The following is a 27,916-nucleotide window of genomic DNA, read 5'->3' as shown; positions in this document are numbered from 1 at the left end:
TCCAAACGGCGGAGTGCAGAGAGAGACATGGCTAGAGATGGCGAGGGACGCGGCCACACACCCGCCGCGGCTGCGGAGCCCGGCCTGAGGGAGCGGGGGCCCTAGGACCGACCCGACGGGGAAAAAAAAAAACAAAACAAACAAAAAAACCCAACAAATAAATAAATTTTAAAAAAAATAAAGGGAAAAAAAAAAGACAAGCAAAGCCACCGGCCCGGCAGGAGCAGCAGCACCGCCACCAGCTCGCACGCCGCCGACCCGCGGCCGCCGCGAAGAGCTCCGGGACGCCCCACCGCCCACCAGATAGATGTGCGGTCCAGCCGCCCGCACGGTCGACGATGAACGCTCAGCTGGCGATGGAGAACATCGGCGATCTGCACGGGGTGAGCCATGAGCCGGTGCCCGCCGCCGCTGACCTGATGAGCGGCAGCCCCCATCACCGGAGCGCAGTGGCCCACCGCGGCAGCCACCTGCCAGCCCACCCGCGCTCCATGGGTATGGCGTCCATCCTCGACGGCGGCGACTACCACCACCACCACCGGCCGCCCGACCACGCGCTGACGGGCCCCCTGCACCCCACCATGACCATGGCCTGCGAGACACCCCCCGGCATGAGCATGAGTAGCACCTACACCACATTAACCCCTCTGCAGCCTCTACCTCCCATCTCGACGGTCTCGGACAAGTTCCCTCACCACCACCACCACCATCACCATCATCATCACCCCCACCAGCGGATACCGGGCAACGTGAGCGGCAGCTTCACGCTCATGCGAGACGAGAGGGGTCTGGCGTCTATGAACAATCTCTACACCCCCTACCACAAGGATGTTACCGGCATGGGGCAAAGCCTCTCTCCGTTATCTGGATCGGGCCTGGGAAGCATCCACAACTCCCAGCAAGGGCTGCCCCACTACGCTCACCCCAGTGCCACCATGCCCGCCGAAAAAATGCTCACCCCAAACGGATTTGAAGCCCACCATCCTGCCATGTTAGCCAGGCATGGCGACCAACACCTCACCCCCACATCCGCTGGCATGGTGCCTATCAACGGGATCCCACACCACCCCCATGCCCACTTGAATGCTCAGAGCCACGGGCAGATCCTGGGCTCTGCCAGGGAGCAAAACCCTTCTGTAACTGGTTCGCAGGTCAACAGTGGAAGTAATTCAGGGCAAATGGAAGAAATCAATACCAAAGAAGTAGCTCAGAGGATCACCACCGAGCTCAAGCGATACAGCATCCCCCAGGCTATCTTCGCCCAGAGGGTGCTGTGCCGCTCTCAAGGGACTCTCTCAGACCTGCTGAGGAACCCTAAGCCCTGGAGCAAGCTCAAATCCGGCCGGGAGACCTTCCGCAGGATGTGGAAGTGGCTCCAGGAGCCGGAGTTTCAGAGGATGTCTGCTCTGCGGCTGGCAGGTGAGCCCGCTGCGGGGCGGTCGGGGCACGGCACTGGTGGAGCTGGGGCCCCGGGCCTGTCCAGGCCGCCCTGGTTCCCCTGCCTGCCCCTGAAGAGCAGCCCTGCCTGCCCTCTGCCGCTCCGCTTCTCTCCTCTCCCCGCTCCCTCTCCCAATTCCGCGCACGGGCACCGTTCAGCTCCTCCGCGACACGCTCCCGGCTGCCAAACAAAGCCGAGTCGGGGTTCGGGCTGAGGACTGCGGCGCCCCGTCTTTCCCCGTTATTCCGGGTGGGGGGCACCCGACACCCTCGCCTGTCGCCAGCGGGACGGTGTCCAGCGCGCCCGGTAACGGGGAGCTGACGACACTCTCACCGGCCGGTGGCAGGGCTTGCCCGGAGCGGGCAGGGCGAGGCGGAAATGCTTTAACCGGCGTCTGTCTGAGCGATCGGGGCTTACGGGGCAGTAGTGGTCCCCTACGCAGGGCTTTGCGCACCGGTACTGCCCGGTACGGCCCATGAACGGGGTGCGGAGGAGCCCTGGTAAGGCACCTCCGAGAGGAGTCAACGTGTTTGCTTTGTACTGGCGGTGGCGGCACCCCCCGGGGCAGTGGGTTCCGATGGCAGCACCCGGCGGGCCTCGAAGCCGGAGCGAGCTCCGCGTCCCGCCGGACTAGACTGGGTGTGCTGGGGCTTTCCCACAAAGGCTACGAGCCCGGCCTGTGAGCGGTGGCTGGGAAACGCTAAAATCGTTAGATTTTGGGTTCATTTGGTTTTAATTATCATTAGGCCGCGGAGTTTGAATTTTACATGGGTGCCTCTGCATGTTGCAGCTCCGGTACTGTCTGCTTGGAGGTCTCAGTCCCGTTCGGTACCTGTTCTCTTCCGCCACCTCCCCAAACTCGCCAGCCTGCACTCTCAGAGCTGAGGCCGGGTTTAATACGCCGTGAGTGAGGGTTTGTTAATTAAGTGATAGGTCTCCATTAATTTGTCCCTGGAGAACGCGAGACAGTCAATCCAAGTTGGAGACGGGGTCACTGATCCGTTTCACAGATAAAAAATAAGGGAAGGGCCAAATCTTTCTCCTTTGAAATGCACTAACAGTCCTGCGCTTTCGATTATCCCGACGCTGGGGGTTGGGAACCGCTTCCCGACCCTGCAGGAACCCGGCTGAGCCACTATCTTCCTCCTTGCCTGGTTCCAGCCGGCCTCCTCGTTTCTGAAGCCTAAAGCCGTGCTAAGGAAGGGCCCGTAGCAATTTCTCCCTCCCCTGCCGTAGCTGGCCCTGCGGAGCACGCCGGTGGGAGGACGTTGCTCTCTTTGGCTTCTACTCTTGCAGAGTCAGTTTCAAAGGTCTGAGCTCTCACAAAATGCCCTTTCCGCCTTCCCTTTTTCAACAACCACCCCACCAGAAGAAAACCCTCGTCTTGCTGGTGCTACCCCGGACAGGAGGATGGAGTTTGTGTTCCAAATATCCCCTTAACGATTACTAGGACGAACTTTCTTCTGTTTGGAGCGTATTTTTACGACAAATCGGTCGACCTGAATCTCCGCTCATTTGCATAGATCGATATTGGAAACAACCCCTCACTTCAGAGTCTGTTGGCATCCCTTCCCTGGCGCTGCCGGCTGAGAAGCTCTGCCAGCGCCGGCTGCAGGCCCAGCCGGGAGGGAGGTGGCAGCTTCCCCCTGGAGTGGCCGAATTCTGCCGGGAGACGGCCCCGCTCTACATAGCTGCCGGGTCTGGACAGACGCATTGTTGGCTTCTGCCCCCAAACCGCCCAAACCTCCAGCCACCTCCGTGCTGCCCTCGCATAAACGGATCCCGGTAATCCCGTTAGACAGACAAAGGCTCATTATTCCATCTTCCATTTCCGATGACACCCGAGAGCTGGCACCTTACAAAAACGGCTTCCCTGTGCTGAAACTGGGCTCGCCGACCGAGGAGGCAGGGGAAGGGGTGGCGGAATGTCGGGCAGGGCCACCTGCACTCCGGCGTCACATGCAAACGGTGGGGCAGTGCCGGGCCCTGCCAGGCCTCCTCAGGGCTCTTCCCACGCAGCCCGTGGCTTCGCCCGGTGCAGCCCCGCCCGAGCGCGGGCAGCTCCGCAGCACGTGGTCATTTGCATAGCACTGCGTCCCAGCCAATGGGGGCGGCCTGCTGAGCTCCCCACCTGCCCCTTTCTGCGCGCCCCTCAGCGTCTCTCCGCGCAGCCCGCACCACGCTGCGGGCGATCTGCTGTAAATGCATCGAGGATCGATTTTATTTTGCGCAGGTTTTAAATGTGTGATGATCTTACTAAGTGGTAAAACTCTGCCCCGATTGATATTGACATATGAACATCAATTCAAAATATCATAAATTACTCCAGCTGACACAAATTAAATCTCACATCTAAATTATAACTCACTCCCGGGCATTTAGGGAATTACCAGGTAGATAAATACCAGAGTCCTCGTCACCTTAATTTCTTTTCTTTCTGATATCCTTCTGGCAGTACCTGGGAGGCAGTGAGGGGGATTGAGCCTGCTTATTTTAGGCCTCATGGTCTTGACCAGCATTTTATCTTGAGTATTTGCCCCTTCCAGCCATCCCTGGGGGATTCCTACCTCCCAGATTACAGAAGCTCCAACAAATAGAGGAAAAATTGGTAGTTACATGGAAGCAGGATTGAGGTCTTGACACTTCCTGGGCTGTCTCTTGAAATGTAAGCAGAACTACTAATTGCAAAGCTGACCTCTTCCAGCCTCCATTTTATTCATCCCATCTTCCTTCTTCTCTCTGTTCTCTTTTCCTTTGTCTGTCCCCCCCTCTCTCCCCCTCTACTACTGAATATTTATCTATTTGGCCGTTTCTCCGTTAGTTAGTCTTCCCTCCCCCCGCCTCCACTGACATTTAGAAGGGCAGTGAAGGGACACCGAAAAAAATAAATACAATTCAAAGAAAATGTACAGCCTTTCTGCGGCCTGCTGGGATTTGAGGGTGAATTTATTTTAGACTATTTTCGTCTGAAGAGGGAGCAGGGATAGGAGGGGACCAAGAAGTCAAAAGTAATCTCATCTTGTTCTGGAAAAAAATCATCAGCTTCGAGCTGTTTGTTATTATAAATACATCTGCCTGGAGGCGGCTTGCGGCTGTGCCCGCATGGCTTACACCAGGGGCGAAAGGGAAGCGCCGAGCGATAAACATTCTGGGAGTGCGCAAGGGGGGTGTAAGGGACCTCCAGAGGCCACTTTGAATCTACTGCAGGAGGGTGTTTGCTTTGCCGAGTTGCACTCTCGGAGCAAGCTCATCCCAAAGGGGGCCCTTGTCGGCGGCTTCCCCATCAGGCATTCCGAGCCGGTCCCGGGGCGCCGGGAGCCGGTCGAGGGGAGAGGGGATCTTGGGGAACTGCGCTCGCCAGTGGGACTCATACCGGGGGTCTATGGGGGAGCGGCTTGTGCCTCCAGAGCTGCTCCGTATTTGCCTGCGACCTGATTCCTGTTCTTCACAGTTGCATCTGTTTGTCATCTCGTTTTCTTTCTCCCTCCCAATGTGAATCTCGGCTAAGCTGAAGCCTTGGGAAGCCGGCGAGAAATTCTCGCCAAATTAGTTGTAGAGAAATCGATACAGTAATCAGAGTGTTTTCCACATTAAATATGAAATCTAATGAACGCCATTTGCACCTTTCGCCCCTCCGGCCGCCTCGGTGAGCGGGGAGAAGGTCGATGCCTCCCGGCCCCAGCAGCGCCTCAGCCCCGATTGCCTCATTAGGGCCTGTTTAATATTTACCCAGCGGGGACTTTGCATAAAAGCATTTGCATCAGGGAGGCGGAGGGCATCGACCGGGGGCTTCTCGCCGACGCCCGAGTATGGCAGGGGCCTGGGGAAAAGTCCCTGCCCCTCCCCGCGGGCCGCCCGAACACGGCGGGGACATCCGCGAACCTAGCTTCGCGCACCGCGGGCGGTGACAGCGGCCGTTCCGCGGCCGCCGGCCGGGGCTGGGACCGAGGCACGGTGTTCCGGTCCGGTGGGACCGGAGGACAGGAATGCAGGCCCCATCCAGCCTCCGGCGCAGCGCTCAGTGCGCAGCCGGGCGGGCACTGGGAGCCGTGGTTGTTTGCCGGCCGTGTCCTTGCGGCGGGATTGATTTGCAGCCGCTCGCACACAGCCGCGTTTGCCCTTCGTTAATGTTTGCCCAGCGGGAGGAGGAGGTGCAGGGCCGGGCGACGGCGAGTCGGCGTTCCTTTGCACCACGCTAGGCCCTCCCCACGCCAGTCCCCGCAGAACCTCCGCCCTCGTAGCAAGGCTCAGCCCTTTCTTGTTCCTTTGTTTGTTCCTTTGTTTGTTTGTTTGGTTTGGTTGTCTGTTTTAATTACCCCCCTCGTGGCTGAGAGTCTCCGGGACGGGCTGTGCCCCGCTCCTACTGTCCCTGCCGTTCAGATGCAACAACCTCAAAGCAGGGCCGCACCCGACCGTGGCCACTGCCACGGCCCTCTCCTGGGTTACCGCAAGGCCGGGCCGTAAGTGTGTTGCCGGTCCGGCCCGCTGTCTCTAACCCACTCTGACCGGCCAGGGCCACCCGACCGCCCCCCACGTCGCAGCTTGGTTGCCAGGGGTTCTGCGCCATCTACTGACCGCCGACGGGCGAGAGCCAGACCCGCCGATGCGGGCACACTGCCTGTATCGGGCAGCGATGGCTGTTCCGGTGAGCGTTGCGGGACAGGTGGCATCCTGGCGAGGTGCCCTGCGCCGGAGCACGGGCTGCCGCCGTCCGCTGCTACCCGCTGTCCCCGGCGCAGGGGCGAGCCTGGAGGAGCAGCACGACGCGGCTTCAGGACCGCGGACAGCTACTGCCGTGCTGGCCCCGCTCGCGGCACGACCCTGGCGGGACCGACCTGGCCCTGGCGACCCCGCGTGTGAGCAAGTCCCGCGGCAGGTCGGAGTGAAGCCAGCCCTCTCGTTCTGGGGACGAGGCCACCCGGAGCCGGACCATGGGGACTTGCGAAGACGCCTAACGGCTGCTGGCTCCGGTGGGGAGCTCATTGATTTTTCATCACGGCAGCCTGCAATTAGGGTTGCTCTGGTACGCTGTGGCCCGGGCTGTGCACCCTCTGTGCTTCACCGCGGGCGGGCTGTGGCATCGGAGGTGTCTCGGCTCTCGGCCGGGCAGCGCGTCCCGAGAAGACTTCTTTTGGGGATGGGTGCTTCGGTAAAGGTGCGTGGCCAGAGGGGAAACGAGCTCCTCACAGCACCGTGACTGTGCATTGTCTCCCCCCGGGCCCTGCAAGCTAGAGGGGTCGGGATGGCCCAGGAGGAGAGGAGAAAGGGGTTCATGGTGCCAGGGCTGTGCCCGCTATAGCTGGGGAGCCCGGGCATTGCCGGGGCTGCAGCTGAGTGCTGACCTTCGCATAGGCATTTCCCTTTATACAGACGGAAAGGAGAGCCATGGTTAGAGGGCAACAAAAGTATCGAGATGCACAGGCCAGTGTCGGTCTTTGCATGTACCGGCTCTAAACAAAAGCTCACGCTTTGTGTCAGTCAGCCTTTTCCTATGTGGCAGAAGGACTCCCGTAACCTCCACTGGAGGGAAAAGTTCGTTTCGAGGGAGAACTAAGGTGACTCTTAGGCGCGGGAGCTTTGCTGAAGTGCTGGTGACTTTAACCTGAAGACTACAGGCATGGAGGGGAGTATTTACTGAGGACCGAACTCGGGACCCACCATGGCTTTATGTCGAGTACTTCCATGATCAAATCGATAAATGATTATTCGCATTTTAAACGTCAGTCTATCTGGATAAATCACATACTGACAGAGAAGCGGCCGATGCTTACTGACTTTCTTCGGAAATGCAGTTTACTTGAGTCGTTTTGCTTAAGAGGAAGTCAGATTTATGATACTGAAAGATTAATTTATAGGAACAATTTATTATCTCAACAGCAGTTTTGATTTTTGGGTTCCCCCTTCCCCCCTCCCCCCCCCCCCCCCCCCCCCCCCCCCCCCCCCGTTTTAGGGAGAAAGGAAATCTCAGTGGTAGTGTTTTATGTACAGCCCAAACGGCAATTAAAACGCAATGGATTACTGTTGGGTGCGCAAGCAGTACCGCCGGCTGCTGCGGGCTGCGGAATGTTGGCGCTGGTATGTGTGTGATGGAACATTAGAAATGCTACTACTGCGAACAGATAAAAGTATGAAGTGTCACGGCGACTTCCTCAGCGACTTCGGGGCAGCAGCTGAAGTGAACCTGCCCTGAGGCAATGGATATGCTGGCACAGCAATCCTTCCTGTCACATACCTGTCGCTAAGAAGTTACCCAGAGGCGGTGCAATTAGTGCAGGTTCATTAGTGCGGACAGGTCTACAGTCCTTCCCTTGCAAGGGCAGTTGCCACCTCCCAAAACGGGTTTCTCTTGTTTCTCGTTCATCTGAGACGTACGTCCCTATTTGGAATTTAGTGTCAGAAGAGGCTGAGGGCTTAAAAATTGGAGCAGAGAGCGCGGGGACGGACAGGGTGGTTCTCAGGAAAGCAGCCCAAGACGTTTTTTAACTGACTACCCTTAATGTCCCAGTGAAGGTTTTGCAGTGGATTGCGTCACATCCACAACTCAGAAACTCCGTTTTTCGGAGTCTGCAGCAGAATCCCGGGCTGGGGCAACAGCAAGAGACGGGATGAGCCGTCTTACGGCCGGGCCCGTTATCCGAGCGCTGCGCAATTCCACGCGAGAGGATATGTTCCACCGCGCTGCTCAATACAGGTGGCAGCGGGCTGATGGGACCAGTGCAGTTCTGCAGCCGCCTATGTCCGGGAAAGCCGCGTGGGTGTGATCGGGGCGGGGCTGTCGGTGCTGCAGCTGCTCCCGGGAGCGCGGGGCGGGACGGTGCAGGGCGGGGCAGCGCGCAGCAGGCTGAGGAGCGGCGAGAAAAGCGGACAGGTAGAGGCGGCGTTGCCTGGCTGTGGGGTGTGGAACAGGCGGAGAAGCGCGACGCGAAGCGGGCAGCGCGGAGCGGCGGGAGTGCATGCGGCGCTCCCCGTTGGACGGTGCGGAGTGGTGTGGATGCAGAGCAATGAGATGTGGAGCGGAACGATGCGGTACAAAGCGGGGCGGGCGGCGCTCTCTGGGTGGCGTGAGGCAGCGCGGGTGCGGAGCAGTGCAGTATGGAGCGGCGTGGAGCCGTGCGTAACAGTGCGAAGCGCTTTACCCCCCTTGCTGGGCAGCGGTATGGTGCGGAGCGCTTTGCCCCAGCACACGACCGCGGAACGGGAGCTGCTAGGGGCGGGCGCCACCCAGGGGCCGGGAGCTGCCTGCTCCTCTACGGCGGGAACCGGGGTGGGGGGGGAGGGCGGAAAGAGCTAACGCGATTAAAATATTGATGTGGTCTCAAAAATCGTTCATTAAGGCAATTTAATCTTTGCTATTAAATGCCCTTTCAATTCATTTGAGGTAATTAAGATGCAGTTAAAGTGATTAAATTCTAATTACTTATGCTAGACAAAGAAATATTTGTCATGGTAATATGGTTAACTAAAGACCTACCTAAAGAAATTTAACGTGTACTTTAAATGATATCACGGGAAAATCAGGTGCTTTCCCCTGATTGATCCACTTAGCAACATACTCTGTAATGGTGATGTCAGCTCACTCAGGTGGTTACAGGTCCATCAACACCGTGCATTTCTGTAAATCCCAGAATCCCAAACTGTTGAGTCAGCACTCCTTAGCCATACCCACACCCACTTTATTATTCAGAGGTAGCAAATTAGGGTCACTCATTTTAACACAGTACACAGGAATGAGATCTTTACCATCCAGTGTCATCTGCGATCTATTTAGTGGCAGGCTAATGTCATTCTGTGAGTTTCTGGTATACAAATCCATTTTTACCTCTTTACTTGTTATAGAATCATAGAATTGCCTGGTTGGAAAATACCTTAAGGTCATCAAGCCAAATTATATCCAAACATCTTGCTGTACATAACTGATAGACCATGTCCCTAAACACCCTATGAAACAAGAAAAGAGGAATATTGCCTGGGCCTGATGGCAGAGAAATAGATCAAGTGACCTCCCAAGGGATGGGTACACCCGTACTCCAAGGAAGTGTAAATACAAGTCACTAGAGAGACAAGCACAGAACACTGAATGATGCTGGGAGTAATAAGAAGAAATTTGTTGTGGGTTCAGATATTTCAGGGTAGTTTCTACTTTCCTCATCTGAAAGAGAAAAGTTTGGGGAGTAAAACTGTGTCACCCATGTAGGTGTTCATCCTTCACATGTGAATGGCTTTATCCTATGATGCGCTGAAGCTTTTGAGAATGCTTTTTGCAGCATCAGTGTTGTCTTCTACCCGATACAATGGGAGCACAAGGCTAAGAGCTGCCCTGACACACAGGAGGTCTGACTCATGCAGCACTTCTCTAGAGGTATTTCATCTGCCAGGCACCTTCAAAGGCCTCAGGGCAGGATGGAGCAGTGCAGGGGATCACCAAATATCAAAGTGAATGCCAAACATTCCATGCCAAACAGATGTGCTTATTTTTAGTTAATGTGGTGAAGTCTGCCCATGGGTAGTATGTGCCTTACAGTCCCCTTATCTGGGTCTCATATTCCCCTAAATACAAAGATTTTGATAATTAGGAAAGAGCTGTCATCTGTGTGTCTCTGCATGTTCCAGAGGTGTTGTTCACATGAACATGATAAGGATGGATCTCATCTCACTTTGTTATATATTATCATCACCATGAATCTACCATAAACTTTTGGCTACTTGTTTCCATTGAGTCATTGTAGCCCATGTGATTAGGACAATCTCTGATGCCCAAAGTTCTTAAGCAATTTGAACATTCTATGGAAATCCTGCTCCATTTTCCACTCTAGGGTAGAGCCTCCTTCAGAATAATATCCTCAAGTACATTTTCGAGTTTGTACCAGTGAAGTGTTTTCATTCTCTTAAAATGTTATTGGATATTTTGTGATGTTTCCAAACTCGAAGCAGATGCATCAGAAAGAGATTCCCAGGGTCTTACTGAGTGCAGTTCAAGCCCTAGCTGAGGTGGTTCTCAGCCTTTATAGACTAGACACAGTAGAGATTAGAAAATACATATAAGACAGGTTCTGTGCACAAGGAAGTTTAGATCACTAGAATACTAGGCTTTGCAAGAGGAGGGGGAGAAGGTAATTGTCACAAAACTGTTGAGAACTGCCTCAATCAGTCTAAAATATACCTCTTTGCCTCTGCCATGTCATACTGGGAGACATAGGGCTTTTGTCAGCACTTCTTTGAGCTGGGCAGCATCATTTTTTGGGGTTTTCCCACTCACAAGAAACAACAGCAAAGCTGTTGGCTAGTTAACTCTCCATTGCTTTCTGGGAATTTCACACTTAAGTCTTTGAGAGAAGAATAAAGCAGTTTGTTTTGGTTTTTGCTTTCTTTTTTTCCCTCTTATCTGTCTTTAGAAAATACACTGCTCACAATCAGTAAGGATGAGGGTGGTAGTGATGACCCCAGACCTCAGTGTTGAGTTTACCTTGTGCTGTGGAGCAACCAGAAGGTGCCTCCTCAGGCAAGACAGAGCTGATCCCATAGTCACAAGAGATCATCAGTTCTCTATGTTCCCCAAAATGAATATTTCAGCAATAAAATCTGTTCCTACAGACTGCTTCTGTCTGTAGCATCAGGCTCAACCTTCCAGCCACAGTGCTAATTGGTGTCAAATAATTTGTCAAGTGTGATGGAAATTAGTGTGGTGTGAATCTGCTCATGGGGAGCTGAACCAAGACTGCTGCCTCATCTAGTTTAGGGCACTCTATGGACATCAAGTAATAATGGCTTGTGGTCAGCAGTGACCTGAGCCAGAGCTGGACACATGACCTGTCACCTCAGGGTGAAAGGCTCCCATCCCATTGCTGGTGGCCAGCACATGGTCTGTTCCCCATGTCTGCCAGTCCCTGAATTTAGCATGGCTGAAGACATTGTTGTGTGTCTCCTTGTTTTGGACCTGACCTGTTTATAAACAGAAGAAAAGGCTCACTGTAAGTGGAATTCCACTGTGGCTTCCCCCTCCATGGTGTGAGGAGACTCACATCAAGGCACTGGTGGGACTGTATGCTTCCCAGAAGAGCTGTAGCGCTATGCTGTGGCAGTGCACTTGGACAGGCATGCTCTTGTCTTGCTGTCCTGTGTGGCTTCTAGATACTTTGTATGGTCAAAAACGCAGTTGTGGCCGTTGTGTGTGCCTGTCCTGGAGCTATGAGCACTGCTGTGGGCAGCTGGTGATCAGTGTGACCTTTTGGAGAGCCTGGCCCCTGCCACAGCCTGTCAGCATGCATGTAAGAGCACAGCTCTCTCAATGCTAAATTAGAGTCTGAAGCCCCCTAAATCCATCTTCTTCAGCATCTGCCGCTTTTCTGTCCTATGTTACAGAATGTGCACTCAGTGATGACGATGTATTGGGCCACTAGATGAGCAATGATGGTGACAGTGGTCCTCTGCCTTTTCAGCTAGCCATGGGCTTGGCATGGGATTTGCCAGATGGGGTTTTCCTTTGTTGCTCCCCCTGCTCTGTTGCTAATTTTTCTAAAAAGCAGTCAGCAGAACTTGTGGTGGTATTTTATTGTGTGCTCCAAACAATCCAGCAGAAAACAAAATTATTCAGAGTTTTACTGGTTTCATTCTTTGGTTCTGGTTTTTGGAAAGGAAAAGTCACATTTGACAGATACAGCTAGGCACATGTGTATTCACCAAGTGCTCCTGAACATTGATTTATGGTAATCATGGTTTCTTTCTTTAGATTTTAAGAAGAAATCCACCCTCTAGGGATGAAAGACTAAATCAAGCACCAGGGTTAACACCTGAGCTTATTGTAATCTTGACTTTCAAACTGACAGAAGAGTGTGGTTCACATCACAGGTGGGCAAAATACCCTCTTCACTATCTCAACATAGAGATGTAATTAGTGTGTTTCCATAGGGGACACGATCCTGCTGGCACTCCCAGCAGAGCAGGACTGATCCTACTGTGCTGCACAGAGCCAGGGCCAGCCAGGCACAGCAGAAGAGCAGCAACAGATGGTGGAGCTGCGGCAGTGAGGCCTCGGTTCCATGCCATGCACAGGCAACAGAGCCTCAATGAGACATTCAGACCTTACACGGTTTGGCAAGTGAGCTTGGCCAAATCCCTTGGGCAGCTTAGAAGGAACAAATGGAAACAAAAATAGATTGATGGACTGTATCAGGAGAATTGCAAGTGTCAAAAATATCTGTTGTTCAGGGCAGAGGAAGATGGAAGTGACTAGAAGAGGCCAGAGTTCAGCTGTGGATTTATAAGGCTCCTTCTGGTGCTGATAATCTTGTATTGTCATATCTGCACATGTGTTGCTCTTTCTTTATCCTCTGTTTTGCTCTTTTCTTAACTGGACTTTCTTAAGGCTTTTTCAAAAGGCATCACCAGGAGCATCACTCAGCTGGGGCAGCCCAGAGACAAAAGAGCCCAGCTGCCTGCAGCAGGGAGTGAGGGCAGCAAGGACAGTGTGTGTGCATCTGGGGAGCACAGCACCCCACAGAGCACCTGAATTCAGCTTCTGTGCTTTGGGAGAGGGTCCTCTCACAGTGCTTCTGGGCAGGAGCAGGAGGGACGTCAATGCAACTACTTTTACTGCCTTCTGCTGTGTAAAATAAAATCCAGATTGAAGGTGTGTGATAAACAGTTTTGAAGAGAGGCTCTGGTGTTTTCCCCCAAAAAACATTTTATTTGGTGTTTCTGAAGACTCTGATTTCAGAGGATATCCTTACCAGCATTAGAGAAGGACCTGCCCAAGCAGGTGTAGTACTTCATCTGAGCATCACCTGGGTTGAGCGCAGACTGCTGTCACTGATCTGGTTGGCCCCAATTTCTCAGCCCTGGTAGTGTGAGCTGACTGGTCTCTCTGCCTGCTCTGGGCAGACTCTCATGCTGGAGCAGATATTATCCCATGGTGTACATTTGTTCTCTGGCAAGGTGGAAGCTACAATTTATTATTAAAATTGATTTGCTCCAGTGCAGGGAAAATGATCTTAAGGAAACCCTATTACGGTTTTTCAGTATCGCCATTATTTATTTTTAAGTGCTATTAATATTCCTGACTCTAGACAAAGCAGAAGATGAGAGGTGATATCCACTCTTGATGCTCACAACTCCAGGCCTGGCAGGACTCTCTGCAAGGGCTCTTTGAATAATTAAACATATTGGGAAATTTTCCCCTTTGATCTAGCTCTGGCAAATACTAACAGGAGGAGAGCTGAAAAGGAAACAACTTTTGCACTGCCTGAAAACAATGCAGATTTTGAAGGTATTTCCAGCCTCCCCCAGGTGAAAAACATCTCTGGAAGCAGTGCTGGGCAGAGACAGACCCAGTGTGCTGCTTAGTAGATGCTGGGGGTACAGGGGGACTCAGAGTCCAAACTGGGCTGCTCTGCCAGGAGCACTGCCTGCTTTGGTTTCAGCAGTTGGGGCTGTGCAGTGGCCAGCAAGGACTGAATGTGTTGTGTTTCAGATAAGGTCCCAAATTGCAACTGAGTCAATATCTCAGTCCCTGAACTAACACATCATTAGTTCTTAATTTAAAGTAGAAGAACTCCAGCTGAAATGTGAGGACAAGAACTGTCTTACTACACAGGCTAAACTAGAGCTTATCTTCACCTGCTCCCTGTGAGTATGGATCAAGCCCTAGGAAACCAACAGTTCTGCATGACAGTTTGTTAAAATACAAGGTCCACACTGGTCTGGAGGAGGAAGGGATGGCTCCCAGCTTCTCCAGGAACCACCATGGGAATCTCAACACTCACTTTCTGATGGGCTTGGCTGAAATGAAGTTTTATTTGCAAAAGACTAAAACTGGGTTATTTGTATCATAGATTGGATGAGATATATTTTATTCTGCCCAGCAATGAGCACTTTTTTCTTACCTCTGTGATGTTACCAGCAGTAATTATGAGGTCTCTTGTACAACTGAAGTTGAGAAGCAAGATATGTTGTAACTTTTGGGATATCTTCTAAGGAAATAATTATTCAGAAGTATTACATTTCAGGAAATGAGCACAGGCTCAGGAGGACATATTAAGCAAATTAGTTTCATAATATATAGTTAGTGGGGTTTTTTGTTATTCTCTTTGATTTCAGAGAACTCATTGTTTCATTACTACTATTAATTGTTCACAAACATTATTAGTTTGTGATTGAAACCCTAGAGATTTAACACTGCTAATTGCAATAGCTTTGCTTCTCTGCTGTGACTGTGATTTGTGATATGATGATTCCCGTGGAAGCATCATATGGTGTTGACTCAGACCACTCTTCTATTTGTGTAGTTAGGGTCTTGTGACAAACGATGATCTGGACAGTGTCTAGGTGAAAGCTGGAATTTGTGTAGTCAACATAGCAGGTTTATACTTAGAACTATTTGAAAAAGGAAATGTAAAGCTGTGTGAGCAGAAATGAAGCACTGGACATGACAAACATTACCTGAGTTTGCTTCATGTCCTTCTCTGCGTGAGCCCACAAACAGAAGGGTCAGAGTCAGAGCTGGAGGCTGAGGTAGTTACGGAACTGAGCTGCAGCTTCTTTCACAGGACCATCAAATAGCTAGACATGTATAGAGAGTTGAGATGCTGTTGATAAATTCTTTACTCCTCATTTCTAGCATTTGCCAATAAATAATACACTATTCTCGCAAAAATATTTTTAACTCTTATCAGTGTTAACTTTCAGTGGGGATGTGGAATTATTTCAGTAGGCACTGATTCCCACAGTGAATTCAGCAGCTTGAGTCCAATGGGGGCTCACTTGTGTGTGCAAACCTCTTTTTCTGCCCAGAAGTTCCAGTGTTTTAGAGGTCAGAATGTAACTTCAAAGCGCTCTTCAAAGGTTTTCAGATAAAAATAACGGTAGAAGATAGGAGTTTGGCATCCTAGTCCATTTGATTGATGTGTCATTGCTTCTGAAAGAATGTGTAGCTGGAATATATATTGTTAGGTAGCTCTTCAAAAGCTTCTCCTCAGAAGGGGTTGAGATACTAGTGTCTCGGTCCCTGCCTTCCTGGGTCAGCAGAAGGCGCCTTTGCATCTCTTGAATCTTGCTCTCTGATCTGTGCAGTTGCTATCTCTCAGGTACAAAAGGTGGATGACTATTCTTATACCTTCCTCAAGCAGTTAAACTCTCATGTCAAGGCTGGCTCTCAGTAGCAGTAAAAGAGGTAGGAAGACCTTTGTAAACTAATTTGCTGTTTTCATTTAGATAACCATAGAATAGGTGGAGACAGCACAAAACTCTTCATATAATCAGCACTGATCACCACAGAAATCAGGACTAGACAAGCACAAACACCCATATTACCTTTAGAAATGCATCTCCAAATCAGTGTTAAAGCACATTGTCAGAGGGGGAAAAAAAAGGGTGACAGACAACTTCAGACTCTTTTGACTGTGAGGCAGAGAAATCTGGCCTCTCAAAGAAAGCTTTTTCCTAACAAGATGAGCTGGCAGACAGTTTAAGGCTGGCAGGAGGTATCTGGGATTTGCCCTCCCATCCTGTTGGAGCCTGCCTGGAAGGTGATCTGCAAGGCACATTTCAAATTGAAAGTGCCCTGTAATCATGTAGAGCAAAATAATGCTCTGAAAGGGGAAAAAAAAAGGATGATAAATGAAATAAGACAAAGTTCTAGAAGGAAGATTTACTATACCATTGTTCTTCATGTCAAAATGTGGTTTATTTTGTTCAGAATACATAATCATCTGTCCTGTAAGACTGTAGTATCACCTTGGTTTTCCCAAGTTCCTCATCTCTCAGCCAGTAAAAAAAATTACAGACTGGACTGACAATACCTGGTAAAGGTAATAAAAAGTGGGTAAGGTTGACTGTAAGGCTCAGTGAATTTCCAGTCTGCCCCATATGGATTTTACACAGATTCTCAGCACTAATGTGTGTTATCAAAATGTAAGCTCTCAATAATAGCTTTTGCTATAACAGAAGTATTTTCTAACTTCTCTTCCTTATGTATTTTATAGCTTATAATAAGTTAGAAAATTAATTGCTATACATCCTCTCCACATTTGGAAGCTGTCACCAATGGTCATCTTTTCCTACACTGCATGCCCATGCATTCCTCTGCCAGCTCTTTCTAACTATCCTCTCCTTTCTTGCAGCGTGCAAGAGGAAAGAACAAGAGCATGGGAAGGATAGAGGGAATACACCCAAAAAGCCTCGGTTGGTCTTCACAGATGTCCAGCGTCGAACTCTACATGCAATATTCAAGGAAAATAAGCGTCCGTCCAAAGAATTACAAATCACCATTTCCCAGCAGCTCGGGTTGGAGCTGAGCACCGTCAGCAACTTTTTCATGAATGCACGGAGGAGGAGTCTGGATAAGTGGCAAGACGAGGGCAGCTCCAATTCAGGCAACTCATCTTCTTCATCAAGCACTTGTACCAAAGCATGAAGGAATAACCACGAACTAAACCTCGGTGGAAAAGCTTTAAAAAAAATGAAATAATAATAAATAAAGACAGACCAGGACCTCAACATAGCAGGTTTATACTTAGAACTATTTGGGAAAAAAAAAAAAAAAAAAAAGAAAAAGAAAAAAAAAGAAGTTATTTATAAGTCCAAAGAAACCAAAGACTTATTTCACCTGCATTATGACTTTGTTCTAAGACACACACTTTAGTAGGGCGACGACTTGCAAAAAAAAATAGAGGGAGAAGAAAGAAAAATGGAGGGAACGAAACGGAATGCAAAGAGAAGAGAAACAGACCACTGGTCAAGCACCTTCACCCATGATCATCTTCACCGTACTTGGCTGTCTAGTGGTTTGGAGCATAGTGATTTCTTGTCATTGAATGGACATCTCTTCAGATACGGCTCTTCATTTCCACAGCAACTGCCGTGAAGGTGTATAGTGTATCTGTACTGCGTACACGCCAGTGGTTAGGGACTTAGTCAGGGCTGGTCTTCAGAGAGTGTTGTGCCATGGCACGACCGACAAAGCGTGGAGTCGTCTGAATTCATTGGAACGGTAGTGTGATTTTTTGCTGTTTCATGGTTTGAACTTAACCGGTGCAACGCCTGGAAACAAGTTCAAAATAGGCAAAGAAATTTTGAATGGTACCTAAACCAGTGCATTCTCTTTGTTTGTTAAGGAATGTTCAGATTTAAAAAAAAAAAAAAGAAAAAGAAAAAAAAAAAAAAAAAGGAAAACTATTCCATCCATTTAAAAAAAAAAAAAAAATCAACTAGCTACCAAAGAACACATTTAATAATTATATTGCAGGTATTTTATTGCAATGATTTTAATATTCCAAAGCTATTTTTACACAAAATACTATGTAGAGTTATAGGTATAAACTAATCTAACTGTATAACACATAAAACTTGTAATCAAGACTGTTATTTGCAATTAGTAGAACCACGTATTGTTTCTTTCCACGATTGGCAAGAAAGAATGTCATCTGAGGAGATCACAGCCTGTCAGCACGCAGGTACTGGGGTGCTGCTTCCGTTGAAGTCAGTGAGCCCTTTTGTCACTGGCTTCAACGCGAGCCAAGCGTGGGATTGCGCCGTAGCGATCCTGAGGGCGTCCCCTCCTTACACCCTCCCAGGCTGATGCTGCTGGGAGCCGTTGAGCCGCCCTGTGTGCAAACCGTGTGCTCTGTGTAAATGCAGCTCAGCTCTGCCACCTAGCCTGCAAACAGAGGACCTGAGGCGTTTTGTATGCAAAAATGGAAGCAGCTACGAGATGTAAAACCACAGGGCTCAGCATCTGATCAATACTCATTGACATTGGTAAGCTTTTTTTTTTTTTTACCTATTGACTAGGCAAAGGAATAGCAATAGCTTTGAAGGCTTGTGGTCTTTTCCTATTGAAAGCAGTGGTACAACATCAGTTAACATCAGTGGGAAGAGCTCCAAGAGGAGCTCTGGTAGTGCTTCTGGAAGGCCAGATTGTGGTGCCTCTGAAATCAACAGCAAAATTCTCATGACACCATTACAGCCCAGTGTTTTGTGGCATCATATCTGTGTGTAGCAGGCTCAGCTTTTGTCCCATGCATTCTTTCTTGCTGATCTATTAATCAGGATAATGCATGAAGTAGCTTAAAGTTTGTAACTAAAAAGCTTTAAATGCTTTGTTGCTAACAGACCCATAGAAGAGAAATCATCCCATTCCTACTCTGATAAAATTAAACAGAAAAGTGTGAAAAATCTGCATATTAAATTTTAGCATAAGGGAAAAAATAGACTTTAAAACCAATACGTGTGCCTGTTAGATTTCTAACTGGTGTTTCAAATTGCTGTAGTAATTCTGCTAAGTATGTTAAATTCCAGAGTAACCAAATATGCAGGTGTAGGTCCAACACAAGGATTAAAACCAAATAATCTTTCTTATACCCTTTAATAAAAAAAAAAAAAAAGGAAAAAGGTAAAAGAAAATTCAAGGTAAACTAGAATCCAGCCACCATCAACAATAGCCAATACTGGGTTCTGGGACAAAGCCCACTGAAAATATTGTCCACACCAAAGTTAAGTGACTGTGTAGCACCAGTTATTTCCCAAGAGGACAGGGTCTAGTCAAGGTTCAGGGTATACAGTTAATTTCCAGTTAAGTGTTTAGGCTACAGCTGAAATATCTCCTTATTAAAATAAAGTGAAATAAACCCAAGATTTTTGGCACTGAATATTTCTCCACATTTGCATATGTTAAACTCTTAAGACTGACAAAGCAATTGTCTGTGAAGACATAATCCAATCTGTGAGTTTTTGAGTCTCTAGCTTACCTTAAATTTTAGCAGGCTTTCTTTTAAATTGTTCCATTCTCACAGAGACATAATTGACATGGAAACATTAATAAGCTGACATATAAAGTATCTTATGAATGCAGTTTCATTAGGGTAAGGTTAATAAAGGACAGTGATAACTAACATTTGAGTTTTTTTTCCAGCAAAACACTGCTTTGTAATGTACCTATAGTTTAGAAAGTAAAGCCTTATTTATTTAAAACTTGAGAATTTAAGAATGCAGGGAAATTCAAAGTACATTGCCACATTTTTTTAGTATTTCCATTGTATTGTCTTTAGAGACTACTTGCTGAAACCAAAGAGAACTTTCATACCAGCATTAAATTTGCACCCAATATGCAATGTCAGGATCTCTGATAGACACACATGCAAGCCCCTGAATAGGTCTGCACACACGTCTTTATGGGGTGTGTGCTTGTACATGTGCACACATATATCCACACACACTAAAACTGATGCACAAGTTATGGATTTTGAGTGTTTTGGGTTGTTTGGGGTTTGGTTTGGTTTGTTTTGAACACGTCTGTTTAAGTATATATAAATCTTTTGGGTTTTTATAAGCCATTAGGAACAAAACCACTCTTCCCATGAGCAATATGCACCTCATACTCTCAAACAGGCAAAGAACACAGTTTTCTTTAATTCTTTTCAAAACATGAAGCAAATAACTATGGAACTGCTCATTCTACCTGTAAAGCTGTTTTACCTCTGAGCAGACTGCCCAGCTGCACCGACTGAAGCGTGGACAGGTGACATGGTGCTCCCTGGCTCAGATCCTTGCCATTCCTCAGCAGAGCGTCCTTAAGGGAAGCTTCTTCCTATTGCTGCACTCAATACTACCACACAGGACAGCCTGTCTCTGTCCTATTAGTGTTAGTCTTTTGGTTCACTTCATTCCTGACAAAACGGAAAATCAATTTCAAATTCCACAAAAGGACCTAAAAGTATGCCAGGAAGGGTTAGGAGAGGGAGCAGAACCTGAAACAGTTTGGGAGCATCAGTGAAAGATGACTCCATGGGCAAGAGGGCATTAGGAACACACATCTGGCTCATAGGCTGCATCCAAACCTGGCTGCAGTGACCCATGAGGGGAGGCTGGCCAAGAGGTGAACTGTTCACATCCGCCCCATTGTAAATGGCATTGTTAGCTTTACAAGAAAAAAAAAAAAAAGGAAAAAAAAAGGGGAAAAAAAAAAAGAAAAAGGAAAAAAAAAAAGGCAAAACTTCAGACCAACCCATAGCACTAGGTTAGCCCCCACCTTGTTGTCCAGGGGCCTCAGCCTCCTCTCCTTACTCAGGTAAAGCAAACACAAGAGCAAGCCATCCAGCAATGGGGCTTTCGCTTGAGAATTTGCTCCTGCTCCAGCCGATGTCAGAAGCAAATTGCCAAGCAGCTGAAGTGGCTGGGGATGACCCAATTCCCCAGCACTGGGGACCAGCCCCAGGGCTGCCTGTGGGCACCGCTCTTCTCCTGAGAGGGATTTCAGGATCAGGCCGCAGAGGCAGCGGGTGTTGCCGCTGCCCCGGGGGCTCGGAATCACCACTGAGCTTATACCAAAGAGTCTTAGGACACCTCTCCTCACTTGCGTTGTCAACAAGACATTTTTACCCTGAAAAACAGTCCTTCTTTCTACTACTCTTCCTCCTATCCTCTTCCTCTTCCTCCTCCTTTGTACATAAGGATGAAAACTATGCATTTAGCAAACAAAGAGAAAGCACTTACCCTTTTCTATCTTGCTGTGTTTGGGTGCATTCAAAGGCCCAGGGGCTAAATTTTGAGACTTTGCTTAGCCTCCTGGTTTATTATTGTGGTGTGGTTAGCTTTACAATACATTTGGTAACTATTTGCTAAAGACAAAGAAGCAAAAGGTAAGGAATAGCTACTTCCACGTGTTAAAAAAAAAAAAAAAAAAAAATTTAAAAAAAAAAAGTGTGTAAAAAAATCTACTATTTATAGTGTGAACCAAAGACGCTACCTCACTCGATTTCCATTGGTGATTTTAATCACATTGATGATACCAAAGAATACCAAAGATTTTTCATGCACGGCCTCAGTCTGGAAAGGGAACTCATCCTCCTCCTTACCCCCACCCCTCGCCCCCCTCTCCCCCTCTTCCTCACCTTCACTCAGTGTGTAACCTAGTCTTCATTCTTAATGGTAATGCTAATAACCTTACAAGTACTTCTCTTGCTACAACTGCTACTACTACGATGGTAAGGATAACAATAATAATAAAGCTCTAGGCAAACATGTTGCAAATTTTGTAAACTCATAGGACGAGTGCCTTGCTTGAACCAAAGTGTTAAACCGCTGTTGACCTCTTTATCTCTCACCTTATACTCTTTGAATACCTCAGCCTGTTAGAAAGGCCACTAATGAAAAAAGGAATAATTCTTCACCGTGGTGCTTTTTGCCGTGCAACCATGCAATGAAACTTTCTTTGATACCAAAGGAAAATGTTTTTTTCCACTTTCTTGCTGACAAACCAAAGGTTCCCTCTTCTTTCCCCCAGAGCAGCTTGAGTCCCTCAGCCCAGACAGGCCGTGCATCGCTTTTACCAATTCCTCCAAATACCTCATAGTAATAAATCTTTAGGGTTATGTTGTATAGAGAGTCTATGTGATAAGGCAGAACTTACTAGTTTGATAATTGTTAAGGTTACTTAAAAAAAAGCTTTATAATTATTATTTATTTTGTAGGGGTTGTTTTGTTTGTATATTCCTTTTATATTGTTTGGTTTGGGTTTCTTCTTTTCTTCTTTTTTCCTTTCTACAATTTTTTTTGTTGGCAGAACTTCTCTGTTGTACTCAAGGAAGATCTTATTCCTGGAAGTGTTTCAAAGTGGGTAAAGATCGCAATGAATGAAAGAAAGGGAAACATGGCTTTGATTTCTTTTGTTGCAAATAGGATGCTTTGTGTTTGCTAGTCGATGTTCTTTTCACAGGGTAAAAGAAAAAAAAAAACCTATTCTCTGCTGTGATAAATGGTTCCTATTTTCTCTCTATGATGTGCTGTGATTTTTAATTTAATTACATTTTGTATACGCTTATTTAATCACTGCTTTAATTTATGACTATGTAGTTTAAAAGGAGAAAAAAAAAAATTGTATATAGTAGATTCAAAAATGGCCAAAGCTTTATGTTACAATCTTTTCATTCTTGATGCTGAGATGAACTGAAGGAGAGTGCTTCTCTTGACTGCAGGGTGTATCTTCAGCCTTGTCTTGGCATGCACTTCCACCCGTGTTACAAACACTGCCAGGTTATCCCCCGGGCCTCCCTTCCCCCCAACTTGTACATGCCAAAATGAGTGTTTCAAGGTAGTACTTTTGTCACTTAGGAAGCAGAAAGGCATTATTAGTGTGTTTTTCCTTTAATTTATTTGTCTTTTTCTAGAGAGGTTGCTTTGTGGGTAAGACCCACACATCCAAAGAATTTAAAAGTTGTTTAATGTTTAAAAGCACTGGCATTTGTGAGAGACTTTGCTGAGTTTTTGTTTTCCTTCGCCATTCGCACGGGTAGCGCAAGTAGCGGGCGTAAGCCTTGGGAGAAAAGCTGACTTGAATTTGAGAACCTTGCTCATGGAAAGGCCTTTGCCGGGAGGTTCTCCTCCCCGAGACGTGCCAGGGACGATGGAGGGGCAGTGGCAGTGGGACAGTTTCAGCCAGCCTGGCTTGGAGAGTGGTAAAGGCAATGGTGACTTGTGGGCCACCTCTGTGTCACCTGCTCTCCAGTCAGGGCCCGCAGTGGGCAGGGATCTCCACAGCATCCCCGCAAGGGGATTGGGTGCTGCACCTGCCCCTGGCCTCTTCCACAGCTCTAGGGACAAAAAAGTTTTGAGTTGTAAAGCAAAAAAACCTAAGAGTAATGACAATTCTGCAAAGCTGATGATGGCATCATGGCACAGAAAATAGGATGCCACTCACCTGTGTTTTATTTTGCATAACAACTAGATTCTGTTTCAAGTAAATGTTGTGTACTGACATGGTTTGTGATGGCTGTAAATATTTCCTTTCCCTGCACAGTAGCTGAGCTCCAAGTGTACCTTGGTTTCCTTTGGGGGGATAGTGGAAGGGTGGAGGGAGGGAAGGATGGACAAGGGCAAGGTTTGAGTTTTTTGGTCAGAAGTTACACTTTCTAGGTACATTTTTATACTTCAAGTATTGAAATGGGGCAATAAAGATGCTCTGAAATGCAGGATCATTAAATGGTCTGTTGGTAAGCATTGGCTAAGTGTCTGCTTTTAGTACATAAACTAATGCCATGCAATGAGTTACACTTCACATGGAGGGGGGAGACAAGGTGTTAGTCTATGAATCCACATGAGCCATTGAGCACTGGACAGAGCTGTGCTTAGGGAGACATGAGACACGGTTTCTTTTCCTGTTCCAATAGTTTGATTTTTCACAGTCTGTTCTGCATTTATTGCATCCTCACTGTGGAACCACCTTAGTTTTGCAGTCTGAACCAAGTGACAGTATTAAATAAAAATAGATGTTAAAGCATTCTGTTTTACTTGCTTTGGTAGTTGTCTTCATAGCCCCCTGCCTGCAGTCCTGTCCCAGCTGAGATGGAGCCTGGGACCCCCAGGACCCCCAGTCCCCCTGGCCCCATTCTGCCCCCCAGCTCCAGCCACCGCTAACACAGCAAGGGCACAGAGACAATCACCAGTCCCGGGTCCGTAGAGGTAGGAAATCTTCCAAGAGCAAGAGGGAGTTCTTCCAGAGCAATGAAACAAAACAAAACAAAACCAAAAACCAAAAAAAAAAAAAAAAAGGGAAAAAAATAAAAGGAGGGAAAAAAAAAAAACCACGAAACAAAGTGAAGATTTTTATAAAAGACAACTTTGCTGTCATTTTTAGTTTGCCCATTAGGAAGCAGTAGTAGTTTATGCGTCGCATCTGCATTTCAGACTAAGTGATTATTGTACCTAATTGCAGTTGATTGCTGATATTTCCTCAATCTCTCTCTTAGTCAAGCGCTTCTTCTTCTGTATTTTTGTGTGTAGCAGCAAGTGTAATGCGCTAGGCATTACTCTGGTTTGGTTATGAGTATCTCCTGTACTGCGTTACGGTTTCCTTACGTTACTTTATTTAAGCTTTGCTACTGTTCTCACTTTATGCCGTGCAATATCATCTGCTGTGTTTGCTAAGCAAAAAAAAAAAAAGCAAAAAAAAAAAGAAGAGGGGAAAAAAAAAAAAGAGAGAAAAAAATAGAAAAAGCATAAAAAAGGCAAAAAGAAAAAAAAAGGCAAGTGATGATGTCATCATGCTTTTCAGTGTTACAATGTTTCAGCGTTACAATGTTTCAGCGTTTATGTAGTCACAAAAATGTAGTAAATAAAAGGTTGGATTTTCCAGCACTTTAAATTTAGATATTTCTTGCTTTCTTTTGTCTCCCCATGTGCAGACACAAGGCACCAGGCTGAGCCCAGGGGAGCAGGGCAGGGTTTGGCTGTCACGGGAGGGACATCTGTGGGGTGGGGACGGGACGTGAAATGGCGCCTTGGTCGTCAGCATCCTGGGTTCCCTGTCTCAGCTCCCACCACGGTGCCCAGCAGGGTGGACTCAGGAGAGGCGAGTGCTGAGCATCTCAAAGGCCAGTACGGCTCTTTTTCCAGATGCATTTCTCTAATTGAGGGGAAAAAACATTAAGAAAATAAGTGAGGCAAATAATCTTGGTTTCCTTTATATCGTCTAAGGGTATGGATGTCACCAAACTAATTCACAGAGGTGTTTCCTTTTGTGTGATGGAGTCCACCTCAGGCCCACAGGATCAATATTTAATTGTTTAAAGGGATATTGTATTCCTTTCCTGTCACTGTTGTTAATGCCTCTGCGCTCTGTAATCCCACGGGGTCTTTTCCCGGGGATCTGATCAGAGAGATTACCCATCACTCGGGAGTGGTGGGAGGAGAGTCTCTGGCTGTAAAAGATTCAGCAATGCATTGAACCATTTTCTCTCTATCTCCTAATGAAGTGATGAAGCGTGTGCTGCAAAATTTAACAGGGTTTTGTTGCAAATCAGGTTGCGCTGCTGAGAGGAGGATTAAACCTTCATCTTTGTCCCATAAATCACAGCATCAGCTACATTTATTTTGATGGATGGTCTGGACTCTACTGACAATATTTTATCTCTGGAAGCACCTGGAGCCTGTGCCCTGATGTGCAATTTCTTTTTACTGCTAAGCTGAGACCAGCACTGAGCACAATCTGTTCAGAGGACTCTCCACGGGTTTGGTATCCCAAGAACAGGAGAGAAACCAAAGCATCACCAGCAACCCATGTTTAGGGCAAGCACAAAGGCAAAGGGGAGATGGGAAGCCAGAAATGTCCTCTGTCTCCAGGAGAGCTCACGGGACTTGCTCTCCACAGCATCATGCTGGCCAGGCCTAGGGTAGCTCGGCACTGACTCAGGTCAGTAGCTCTGTGGGATGCTGCCAGCCAGTGCTGCAGTGCAAAGTAAGGGTTCCAGCATACCCTGCTGTCTACAACGCCCTAACACAGAAGAGAAAAATACCTCCAGTGAAACCACAAAATGCTTTCTCTAGAAAAATAATCTGGAGGTGCTGCAGAGGTTGAAGCTCACCAGGCAGCTGTGGGGTCCTTCTCCAAGGCTTTCATCCTACAGGCCAGGGAAAGACAGCAGGCTGCATGTGGGCAAAGCAGTCACAGCTGCAGCAGGTCCCCTTGTGGTGACCTCTCTCTACACCTCCTGCCCCACACTTCCTTCTCAGGTGAGTAATTTTTGTCATTAATCTCCCTGGCTCCAGGCACTGGATGGTGGCCCCTCAGATGTTCCCATCCCATGAGGCAGCTTGTTGCCCGGTGTCCTTGAGCACCCCCAGCTCACGCTGTGGGTACAGGCCAGCAGCCTACATCATTGTGGATGGCTGGGTGTCCAGGAGACTGCACAGCTCCTCCATTACTTGATTATCTTATAGCTTTAGATTTATGTTAAAGTTATATTTAACTCCCCCATGCACACCCTTTATCTCACCATGCTTGGAGGAGTCAGCTTGGCTTAGCACAGGTGCCTAAAACCTAAACACAAAATTACCTTCTCAATCTTTTTCTGAACACTAGCAGAAACTGATGGGCGGGTACAGCGAGCAGAGGAGTGCAAAACAATTGCCCAGAACAAGGAGCTAAGCCTGTTCTTGCCTCCACCTAAACCCTCCCAGGGACAGGCAGCAGTGGCAGCACAGGTGATGCAGGAACTATAGATCATTTGCCTGTGATTAACCCAGGCTGGTGAGGGCTGTGCATGCTGGGCCCTGCTCCCATAGCTGAAGGATCTGTGCCTGTTAAAGTAAGCTGCTACATCTGGAGAGATGTGGGCTGCTTTGTGCTCAGATCTTTAGGGCTCTGTGTTTGGATGTTCAGGGTGGTGGTAGTAGCTTAGGTGTGCTGTGTGGGATAGGACAGTGCTGCTGTCAACACTATTAACTAACAACGAATTCTAAAAGCTAAAACTTGGGGCATGAGGAGGGCTAATGAGGCAGGAAACAGAGCTGAAAGTGGAAGCGGTATAGTAGCTTCTGATAATAACTATCAGCCAAGCTATGACTTACACGTGACCATGGTCAAAGCTTCAACATCTCCAGTGTCACTTGCAGGTTTAGGCTCCTGGTGATTTTGTTGCTGTCTCAGAGAACTGGTGGTTTACTGCCACTGGACAATCACAGTTTTAACAAGATGCTTAGCACCTGACAGGGTAGTGCGGCTCTTCCCTGATGTGCTTGGCAGGAAGGGGTTGGATGAAAGGTAGCAAAGCGTCATCCTATGAGCTTCTCTTGGCAGAAGATGCTGCCAAAATTTGCCAGTGATGTTGGTCAGAAAGGAGTCTGGGCTGGGAAGCAAAAGCAAGGTTTGTGGCTGTGGCAGGAGGCTTTGTGAGACCCCCGCCCCACAGTTGAGAGACCCCTGCAAGGGGCTGCTGGTAGGTAAGGTGCAGCTGCCTCTCCCCTGGTAGTGTGTGCTGCCCTGGGCTGACTTGGCTGCAGAAGTAACTGTGTTTATTGCACATGTCCCTGGTGATGTGGGGACAAGGCTAGTGAATTACTCAAATTACTCAAGTCTCCCCAGTGGTGCAGAGAGATTCAATCTCGGCATGGCATTAAATCAAGTCGGTGACATAGATCAAAGGATATGGCTTTAATCGCCTCGTTAGGCCACAGACATCATTAGTTACTCATTATGATGTGTTGATACCAGCATTCTCTGTAACACAGTTATGTACACTGGCTATCAGACATTTTTCTCATCAAGCGGGATGTCAATACCTTAACATCTTAATGAGTTACAGTCAATATCCATTGCAATAAAGCTTGTGTTTTCTCATGATTTCATCTACCCTTAGGGTTTTGATTAAAATGGCTGCTTTTGCCAGGTAATTGATTGAGGAATTATGGAAATTCTGTGTAGGAATGAGCACATGCTGCTGTGCAGCCTCCAAAAACCTTAGACTGTCTCCAAGTGCTTTAGAGACTACAAGGAAGTTTGCTATTTTAATACAGGTTTCGGGTACTGTTGCTTAATTCTTCTTTCCTGACAACTTGTCAAACAGATTAAGTATCAAATAAAGTAATCAAAGTATCCAAGACCACAGTGGAAAAATATTACAAGCAAATCATTGGTTTGCAAAGGTCTAAAAATGAGAACAAGTGCTGCTGTCAGGTGAGCCCTAGTTCAGATGAACATGCAAAATAGTGAGGTTT

General features: G+C 47.8%; 1 protein-coding gene across 1 annotated transcript; it reads left to right on the top strand.

The window, feature by feature from the left end:
* On the top strand, positions 1-24,570 carry ONECUT1 (one cut homeobox 1). The gene is made up of 2 exons (XM_068143865.1): positions 1-1,419; positions 16,552-24,570. The coding sequence occupies exons 1-2, from the start codon at positions 339-341 to the stop codon at positions 16,842-16,844; spliced, it is 1,374 nt and encodes a 457-aa protein (XP_067999966.1). The 5' UTR covers positions 1-338; the 3' UTR covers positions 16,845-24,570.
* Positions 24,571-27,916: the final 3,346 nt, after the last annotated feature.

This window comes from Melanerpes formicivorus, unplaced genomic scaffold (genome assembly GCF_026170545.1).
Source record: "Melanerpes formicivorus ecotype bairdi unplaced genomic scaffold, bMelFor1.0.p_v2 SCAF_10, whole genome shotgun sequence".
Taxonomy (NCBI): Eukaryota; Metazoa; Chordata; class Aves; order Piciformes; family Picidae; genus Melanerpes; species Melanerpes formicivorus.
This window is presented reverse-complemented; position numbering and strand designations above follow the sequence as displayed.

Coding starts and splice junctions, on each gene's coding strand:
- ONECUT1 (XM_068143865.1), top strand. CDS start 339: ATGAACGCTCAGCTGGCGATGGAGAACATCGGCGATCTGCACGGGGTG. Junction 1,420..16,551: donor GTCTGCTCTGCGGCTGGCAG/GTGAGCCCGCTG, acceptor CCTTTCTTGCAG/CGTGCAAGAGGAAAGAACAA.